This window comes from Syngnathus floridae, chromosome 15 (assembly GCF_059516105.1).
Source record: "Syngnathus floridae isolate MCC-2025c chromosome 15, RoL_Sflo_1.0, whole genome shotgun sequence".
Lineage (NCBI taxonomy): Eukaryota > Metazoa > Chordata > Actinopteri > Syngnathiformes > Syngnathidae > Syngnathus > Syngnathus floridae.
Genome location: NC_142427.1, coordinates 11,992,752 through 12,004,640, shown reverse-complemented (window position 1 = coordinate 12,004,640; position 11,889 = coordinate 11,992,752). Strand labels below are relative to the sequence as shown.

Here is an 11,889-nt window from a genome sequence, read left to right as displayed (position 1 = left end):
AAAGACAGTAGGGTAGGGGGCGGGGCGAAGCCCCGCCCCCTACCCTACTGTCTTTATATACAGTATATATATATATACTGTATATATATATATACTGTATATATATCTATATATATACAGTATATATATATATATATACTGTATATATACAGTATATATATATACAGTATATATATATATATACTGTATATATACAGTATATATATATATATACAGTATATATATATACAGTATATATATATACAGTATATATATATATACTGTACATATATATATACAGTATATATATACTGTATATATATACAGTATATATATACAGTATATATATATGTACTGTATATATATACAGTATATATATACTGTATATATATACAGTATATATATACAGTATATATATATGTACTGTATATATATACAGTATATATATACTATATATACTATATATACTGTATGTATATATATATACTGTGTATATATATACAGTATATATATACACAGTATATATATATACACAGTATATATATACAGTATATATATATACTGTATATATACAGTATATATATACTGTATATATACAGTATATATATATACAGTATATATATATATATACTGTATATATATATATTTACAGTATATATATATATTGTATATATATATACTGTATATATACAGTATATATATACAGTATATATATACTGTATATATACTGTATATATACTGTATATATACAGTATATATATATATACTGTATATATATATATACTGTATATATATATACAGTATATATATATATACTGTATATATATATACTGTATATATATATATACTGTATATATACAGTATATATATATATACAGTATATATATACAGTATATATATACTGTATATATACAGTATATATATATATACTGTATATATATATACAGTATATATATATACTGTATATATATATACTGTATATATATATATATACTGTATATATACAGTATATATATATATACAGTATATATATACTGTATATATACAGTATATATACTGTATATATACTATATATATACTATATATATACTGTATATATATACTGTATATATACAGTATATATACTGTATATATATACTGTATATAAAGTAGGGCTATGTCTTTTTGTAGGGCAGGGGGCGGGGCTTCGCCCCTACCCTACCCTACTGTCTTTTTGTAGGGCAGGGGGCGGGGCTTCGCCCCTACACTACCCTACCGTCTTTTTGTAGGGCAGGGGGCGGGGCCATTTCGATGGGGGCGGGGCCAGCTGCATAGCCCCGCCCACTTGCGGGCGGGGCCCGGGGTGGCGCCATTTCGATGGGGGCGGGGCCAGCTGCATAGCCCCGCCCACTTGCGGGCGGGGCCACACTGGGCGTTTACACATAAATAAATGCGTCGACATGCAACCTATATGCATGTATTCAGACACAAAAGTGGGCCGGAGAAAGTTCCCACCACTGGGATCGAACCAGGGACGTACGGTGCATGAGGCCGTGTCACGAACCGGTCGGCCAGTGTGACGTGACAGCTGGCGGCCGCCAGTTCTCTTTTGTACTTACCCAGCGCGCGCGGACCGCAATACTGAACGTCTACGAATGACTCGAAGTGAAAGCGGGGTCACTGCCGAGCTCGCCACGCTTGGCGAGTGGCTCCGTCGCTGCGCTCGAACACCTGAGATCCAGGGTTCGATTCCCCACCCCTGCTGCCTGCGCCGCCTGCGCCGCCTGCGCCGCTGCTCCCGGTGCCGCCTGCGCCCCCTGCTATCCACACCGCGCTGCGAAGCACACAATGCGCAGACTATGAAGGAGGTAACGCTTGTCAATACCCCCTCCGTGGAGCAAATATATAATCAATAACTTTTTCTACACTTTAGTAAGTTTTTTTAAACTTTTTGTAACTTAATATTCTAGGCTGTTCTAAAACACCATCTGGTATGCTTGATACACATTAGAGATGTAAAAAAAAAAAAACATTCCATCATTTACTTCATATGGTGTACCGGCACAAAGGTTTGCAGTGCTGAGGACATGAGGAGACCTAGAAAGAAGCATTGCTTGGTTTGGAAGTTTATTATGCAAATGAATTTGCTTTGTACATTTTAGAGACATGCACATCGACGAGATAGCGGCAGTACCGATGCGTTAGGTTGCTTTGGGCAAAACAAACCGCAAAAGACGGGTCACGTTGACCCAGCTGTCTAATTAGGGCGCCTATCATTTGTAATGTAATTGTTTCAAGTTAAAAATTATTGCATACAGTTCAATGGAGCGTCAGACAGGTTGAGGCAAATATTGTGTATTAGGTTGCTTTGGGCAAAACAACGAAAGACGCGTCGCATTGACCCAGCACCAAACAGCTTGAGGCAAATACGCTGCCACCCGGTGGTAGCACTTGGAATTCATCTAGCCTGTCTGATATGGTCAATTTCATGAGGATGCTAGTATTAAGACGACCACTCTGGCCTTTACTTCACTCTGAACTGGGTGGTACCACCCAGTACATGTACCGAGGCTGGCCGTGTAGTTACGCAACTGTGCTTTGAATTGAAAGCTAAGGTCCTGGAAGTTACACGCTATGTTTATACATTCAATTGACTATAGCAGCAACCTGGACTGGACAGCAGCAGCCTTCTTTGTAGTCAGACAGCCAATGGGGACGCCAAGCCCTGCAGCAAAACATGCAAGAAGTTTCACATTCAAGAGATGCACCATCGATTGAGGCACATCCCGAATGATGACTGACACCAAAGTTGACTTTATTTACAAGACCACCAACAGGAAGCAAACACACCACTGTTGATTTTATTCACAAGTATGCCCACATGATGCATGGCGATTCAAAAACCAAAAAATGGCTCTGACCACATTAAAACAGCTTTTACTCGTACAGAAAAATGTACCAACATTCTGCAAGATTCTGAGTTCGGTGGCCATTTTTAAGCAGGGTTGCCAAAGATGACTTACTGATCGCAACAGAGACCGTTTGTACACTTGTCGTTTGCATCTATGGGTGTCTGGCTACTTGGCTTTTGTCAACAATTTGGAATGCATCCAGCTTTTCTTTGTGTAGTTAAAAAAAATAAATAAAAAGCCTGACACTGCATATTTAACAAGTCAATTTTGTTTCAGTCTAACTTTACAATTGTCTTGTCATTGAGAATATCTCAAATGATTCCAGTTTGTATGCAAGATAGACTGCCAATGCCAATGTTTAAAATGGACCACTTGAATTCAGTTCACAGTTTAATTGCAGTTCAGTGGTACACACACATTACAGTACAAACAGTTCATTTCATGATTAAAAAAACAACAGTAAAACAACAATATTGCAAAATGACGCGGCGCAAAACAAAACATAAAAAAAAAAGAAAAACAAACAATACAAAACAAACAATACAATACAATACATACAATACATACAACACATACAATACAATACATACAATACAATACATACAATACATACAAAACAAAAAAAAGAAAAAAACAAAAGAAAAACAAAACAAAAAACAAAAAAACAAAAGAAAAAACAAACAATACAAACAATACATACAATACATACAAAACAAAAAACAAAACAAACAATACAATACATACAATACATACGATACAATACATACAATACATACAATACAATACATACAAAACAAAAAAACAAAAAACAAAACAAAACATAAAAAAAAAAGAAAACCAAACAATACAGAACAAACAATACATACAATACAATACATACAATACATACAAAACAAAAAAGAAAAAACAAATGAAATAAACAAAAAAAAAAAAACAATACATACAATACATACAAAACAAAAACAAAAAATACATACAATACAATACATACAATACAATACATACAAAACAAAAAACCAAAAACAAAACAAACAATACAATACATACAATACATACAATACAATACAATACAATACAATACAATCAATACAATCAATACAATACATACAATACAAGACAAACAATACAATACATACAATACAATACATACAATACATAAACAATACATACAAACAACACAATACAAATACAATACAAACAATACAATACAATACATACAATACAATACCATACAATACAATACCATACAATACAATACCATACAATACAATACCTACAATACAATACCTACAATACAATACCTACAATACAATACAATACATACAATACATACAATACAATACAAACAATACAATACAAACAATACATACAAACAATACATACAAACAATACATACAATACAATACATACAAACAATACAAACAATACAAACAATACAATACATACATACAATACAATACATACAATACATACAATACAAAAAAACAAAACAAAAAAGAAAACAAAACAAAAAAAACAAAACAAAAAACAAAACAATACATACAATACAATACACACAATACATACAATACATACAAAACAAAAAACAAAAAAAACAAAAACAAACAATACAATACATACAATACAAACAATACATACAATACAAACAATACATACAATACAATACATACAATACAATACATACAATACAATACATACAATACAATACATACAATACAATACAATACAATACAATACAATCAATACAATACATACAATACAAGACAAACAATACAATACATACAATACAATACATACAAACAATACATACAAACAATACATACAAACAATACAATACAAATACAATACAAACAATACAATACAAACAATACCATACAATACAATACCATACAATACAATACAATACAATACATACAATACAATACAATACATACAATACAATACATACAATACAAACAATACATACAAACAATACATACAATACAATACATACAAACAATACAATACATACATACAATACATACAAACAATACATACAAACAATACAATACAAACAATACAAACAATACAATACATACAATACATACAATACAAAAAAACAAAACAAAAAAGAAAACAAAACAAAAAAAACAAAACAAAAAACAAAACAAAACAATACATACAATACAATACACACAATACATATAATACATACAAAACAAAAAACAAAAAAAACAAAAACAAACAATACAATACATACAATACAAACAATACATACAATACATACAATACATACAATACATACAATACAAACAATACATACAATACAAACAATACATACAATACAATACAAACAATACAATACAATACAATACATACAATACAATACATACAATACAATACATACAATACAATACATACAATACAATACAATACATACAATACATACAATACAAAAAAACAAAAAAAAAGAAGAAAACAAAACAAAAAAAAACAAAACAAAAAACAAAACAATACATACAATACAATACACACAATACAATACATACAGTACATACAAAACAAAAAACAAAACAAAAAAAAAACAAAAAATAAAAAATACATACAATACAATGCATACAATACAATACATACAATACATACAATACATACAAAAAACAAAAAACAAAACAAAACAAAAAACAACAAACCAAAAACAAAACAAAACAATACATACATACAATACATACAATACAAAAAAATCTGACGTCCGGATAAGCGGTGGATGGCTGGGTGGCTGGCTGGATGGGTGGCTGGATGGATGGGTGGATGGATAGGTGGGTGGATGGATTGGATGGGTGAACAAAAAACAAAACACAAAAAACAAAACAAACAATACAATACATACAATACATACAAACAATACATACAATACAATACAAACAATACAATACAAACAATACAATACAAACAATACAATACAATACATACAATACATACATACAATACATACAATACATACAATACAAAAAAACAAAAAACAAAACAAAAAAGAAAACAAAACAAAAAAACAAAACAAAAAACAAAACAATACAATACAATACAATACACACAATACATACAATACATACAAAACAAAAAACAAAACAAAAAACAAAACAAAAAACAAAACAAAACATACAATACAATACACACAATACATACAAAACAAAAAACAAAACAAAAAAAAACAAAAAACAATACATACAATACATACAATACATACAATACATACAATACAAACAATACATACAATACAAACAATACATACATACAATACATACAATACATACAATACAATACAATACATACAATACAATACATACAATACAATACATACAATACAATACATACAATACATACATACAATACATACAATACATACAATGCAAAAAAAACAATACATACAATACATACAATACATACAATACAATACATACAATACATACAATACAATACATACAATACAATACAATACAAACACATACAATACATACATACAATACATACATACAATACAATACATACAATACATACAATACAATACATACAATACAAACACATACAATACATACAATACATACATACAATACAATACATACATCCATACAATACATACAATGCAAAAAAAACAAAAACAAAAACAAAAAAAAACCCAACAAAAAACAATACATACAATACAATACAATACACACAATACAATACATACAATGCAAAAAAAACAAACAAAAACAAAACAAAAAAACCCAACACAAAACAATACATACAATACAATACACACAATACAATACATACAAAACAAAAACAAAAAAAAACTAAAAAACAATACATACAATACATACAATACAAAAAAAAACAAAAAAAACAAAAAAAAATACATACAATACATACAATACAATACATACAATACAATACATACAAAACAAAAAAACCAAAACCACAACCAAAAAAAACAACAAAAAAACAATACATACAATACAAACAATACATATAATACAATACATACAATACATACAATACAATACATACATACAATACATACAATACAAAAAAAAAAAAAAAAAAAAAAAACAATACATACAATACACACAATACAATACATACAGTACATACAAAACAAAAAACAAAACAAAACAAAAACAAAAAAATAAAAATAAAATAAAATAATACATACAATACAATACAATACATACAATACAATACATAATACAATACATACAATACAATACATACAATACGATACATACAATACAAAAAAAACAAAAAAAACAAAACAAAAAAAAACAACAAAAAACAATACATACAATACAATACAATACACACAATACAATACATACAATGCAAAAAAAAAACAAAAAAAACAAAACAAAAAACCCAACACAAAACAATACATACAATACAATACACACAATACAATACATACAAAACAAAAAACAAAAAAAAAACTAAAAAACAATACATACAATACATACAATACAAAAAAAAACAAAAAAAACAAAAAAAATACATACAATACATACAATACAATACATACAATACAATACATACAAAACAAAAAAACCAAAATCACAACCAAAAAAAACAACAAAAAAACAATACATACAATACAAACAATACATATAATACAATACATACAATACATACAATACAATACAATACATACAATACATACAATACAAAAAAAAAAAACAAACAAAAAAAAAACAATACATACAATACACACAATACAATACATACAGTACATACAAAACAAAAAACAAAACAAAACAAAAAACAAAAAAATAAAAATAAAATAAAATACATACAATACAATACAATACATACAATACAATACATAATACAATACATACAATACGATACATACAATACATACAATACAATACATACAATACAATACATACAATACATACAAAACAAAAAACAAACCAAAACAAACAATACAAAACAATACATACATACAATACAAAAAAACAAAAAACAAAACAATACAATACATACAAAAAAACAAAAAACAAAAAAAAAAAACCCAAAAAAACAAAAAAAAAAACAATACATACAATACAATACATACAATACAATACATACAATACATATAATACAATGCATACAATACAATACATACAATACAATAGATACAAAACAAAAAACAAAACAAGAAAAACAAAAAACAAAACAAAAAACAAAACAACAAAACAAACAATACATACAAATCTTGGGATTTCCTGGGTTGAGCTGGATGAAGTGGCTGGAGAGAGGAAAGTCTGGGAGTCCCTCCTAAAGCTGCTGCCGCCGCAATCTGACGTCCGGATAAGCGGTGGATGGCTGGGTGGCTGGATGGATGGGTGGCTGGGTGGAATGATGGATGGGTGGATGGGTTGGGTGGGTGGCTGGATGGATGGATGGGTGGCTGGGTGGATGGGTTGGGTGGGTGGCTGGATGAGTTGGGTGGATGGGTTGGGTGGCTGGGTGGGTGGGTGGATGGATGGGTTGGATGGGTTGGATGGATGGGTGGGTGGATGGATGGGTGGGTGGATGGATGGGTGGGTGGGTGTATGGGTTGGATGGACGGGTGGGTGGGTGGATGGGTTGGATGGACGGGTGGGTGGGTGGATGGGTTGGATGGACGGGTGGGTGGATGGACGGATGGACAGGCGGACGGACGGATGGATGGATGGGTGGATGGATGGATTGACATAGAACACATACAATACCCTGCCATACGCTACCATACACACAATGCATACAATACAATACATACAATACAATACAATATCATACCATACTATATGCTCTGCATCTGGGAGTTACAATTATAGACATTGAGTAGAGTGGCAATGGCATGATATTTTTGCAACAATTACACATACCAACTCCAGTTTTATATTTAAAATATGTATACAATTATCAGTATATTGTAATGAGTTATAATAATTACAAAAGTATCCGAATTATAATAATTTAATTTTATCACCCATCAACTCACTCAAAAATGTCGGCATGAATCGAGCAGTCGACTAAACGGGAGAAAATCACGCTCGCAAATGTTTGTTGCATAACGGAAGGCGGGCGGGCGCCATCTTGGAATAGATTTGAACATGACGTAACAAATTCGTCACATTCATCAGTTTGCATAACACGGAAATAGCACACTATATGTAATGCAACATTGTTAATTTGACGAAACACAACGCCAAAGAGATTTGAAATACTGTAGCGGCAAAACGACAGTCGCGGTGGCCGGGACGAGTGTGAAAAGATTTTCAAGATATTTGTTCGCATAAAACAAACAAGGCGTCCGTCGTGAGAAACGGCAATGAACGACAAACATTTGATAGCTTACCCGAGAAACCGCCACACGGTCGGTGGCGCCTGCATTTGATAACTCGCCTTGAATCCTGCAACAAACAAACAAGGCGTCCGTCGTGAGAAACGGCAATGAACGACAAACATTTGATAGCTTACCCGAGAAACCGCCACACGGTCGGTGGCGCCTGCATTTGATAACTCGCCTTGAATCCTGCAACAAACAAACAAGGCGTCCGTCGTGAGAAACGGCAATGAACGACAAACATTTGATAGCTTACCCGAGAAACCGCCACACGGTCGGTGGCGCCTGCATTTGATAACTCGCCTTGAATCCTGCAACAAACAAACAAGGCGTCCGTCGTGAGAAACGCCAATGAACGACAAACATTTCCTAGCATGTTAGCTTACCTGAGAAACCGCCCGCTGCGCGGGTGATTGCACCGGTATTTGACAACTTCCCCAATTCACCCGAAGACATGACGTCACATCCGTCAATTCAAATCTTCCTCGCCTGCTCGTCCAATGGTGCTTTGCACACTAGCGTACCACGTGACAGGCCACTTCACACGCGGGCGGTTGCACCTGTCGCTCACCTCAAGACTGAAAACTGCCTTCAAAAACCTAAGTGCCACTTTGCCCGCCTCCTACCTCTGCCCAAATTCAGTCTGACCAATCACAGCGCAACTGAAATTGGCTTGACCACGCCAACTTGTGCCATAATGTATACATGTCTGATCATTTCTTTTTTATGGAACAGTCGCCCACCACCCTGCCCAGCCCCCCCTTGCTGGCACTACAGTGCTAACAAAAGTTCCACAAGCCTTTTTTTAATTTTATTTATTTTTTAAACTCTCATACGTTTCACCCATTCAGTAACATTTTTTAAAACTATATATTGGAGGAAATTCGACCTTTTAATTACTCTTTAAAAAAAGCTGCAAGTGCAGCATCGATAAGTTCTTGCTCGACTCTTTTATTGTACATAGAGAGACAACTAGGGGCACAAACTTTGAAATAAAAACCCCCTTAATTTGATTTCCGATTGAGGTCTGCAGTGGAATTTGAAAAAGATACACAATGGTACAAGTCGTATGGCAAAATTGGACATTCAGCTCCACGTCAAAGTTCAGTTTGAAAAGTCCTCCCCCAAGTGGGCCGTCAATGGCAACCAAGCACAAGACAACGCTGGATCCAGACCAGCCACAACCACAGCGCACCTCGAAAGCAAGACCAACCATCAGAGCCCTAAACACTGTCCACACCTGCAACCTTTCCGTCGTGCACCCATAACCAAAGGCAACCACACTGCCCCCTACTGGGCACATGATCCGCACACGTCGACTTTTGCAGCGCGATGCTTGATTCTTGACTTGATATGGCCATTGCTCCTTTGTATATGGCCATTGCTCCTTTGCTCCTTTGCATATGGCCATTGCTCCTTTGCTCCTTTGCATATGGCCATTGCTCCTTTGCTCCTTTGCATATGGCCATTGCTCCTTTGCATATGGCCATTGCTCCTTTGCTCCTTTGCATATGCTCTTTTTTTTTTTAACCTCGTGTAGTGTACCTACACATATTGTCACATAAAATGTCTGATTTTTATGTTTTAATTGGCGAATATAAAAACAAGGAATAAGACGCCAGACACGTTTTAACATAAATGTTTATTAAAAATAATAATATCAAAAGCAAATTTCAAACCAGCAATCTAATGTGAAATTGCAGTAGATATATTGGATAACAATATTTAGGGGTATATAGGTATACACGTTATTTAAAAACGACTATAAGTGTTATACTACGACACAAGTGTTTACCAGCTCAGTGGCCTAAGAGGAGAGTGTCCGCCCTGAGACTGGGAGGTGGTGGGTTCAAACCCCTGCCGAGTCATACCAGTGACTATAACAATGGTACCCATTTCTTCCCTGCTTGGCACTCAGTGGAAGGGGTTGAAATGGGGCCCCCCCCCTGCTGCTCACTTATACTCCGGTGCGACTTACAGTCCGAAAATTACGGTAAGTTCAAAAATATCAGAGGACGTGATAAACAACTGAGGTGATTTGGTTGCATAAGCAAGCCTAACCCTAAGCACAGCAAAAGCGAGAGCAAGCCTAACACAAACCCTAACCCTAAGCACAGCAAGAGCTCTGGTCGAGTGGTTAACGCCATTGCCTTCAATCAAATGAAAATATTTGTATCGAGAGTTCATCCTAAAACGGATTGTTCTTGCAAAAATTCTGCCTGCCGCCGTTGCAGTGCTCCCGTGGACTCATTTTCAAGTCAGTTGCTCAGAAACACCACACCGTTGCACAGAGACAATTCTTGAGTCATATCAAATCAATGATTTTCAAACGGGTCCAAACAAGCTTTTCCCTCATGGCTACAAAGATCTTTAGATCTTTTCGTTCACTCTCGTTCACTGAAAACATTCGTTCTTTTGAACCCATCGTTCACTCACGAGCCAACACTACACTGCAGTAGTGATACACACACACACACACACAATGATACGACAAACACGATGACACGACTTTTCACGCACCTGCACCTAACGAGGGAATCTTGGGAAACATGTTGGAACGCGGCCCCGAGGACTAGAGCTTGACACCTGTGACCTTTGACCATGATATTTCCCTCATAAAGTGGCCTGTGTTTAGGTACACTTGAAAATGGCGGTGTACCTAATGGAGTGTCCGTGTGGTTCCCTCGTTAAGCG

The 11,889-nt window shown here is 33.8% G+C and overlaps 1 protein-coding gene across 1 annotated transcript; it reads right to left on the bottom strand.

Moving 5' to 3' along the window:
* Positions 1-2,068: 2,068 nt before the first annotated feature.
* LOC148386749 (uncharacterized) lies at positions 2,069-9,873 on the bottom strand. The gene is made up of 5 exons (XM_088399034.1): positions 9,582-9,873; positions 9,452-9,506; positions 9,330-9,384; positions 9,208-9,262; positions 2,069-2,683 (listed from the first exon to the last, which is right to left on the bottom strand). Exons 1-5 carry the CDS (start codon positions 9,649-9,651, stop codon positions 2,613-2,615), a joined length of 306 nt encoding a protein of 101 aa, XP_088255160.1. The 5' UTR covers positions 9,652-9,873; the 3' UTR covers positions 2,069-2,612.
* Positions 9,874-11,889: the final 2,016 nt, after the last annotated feature.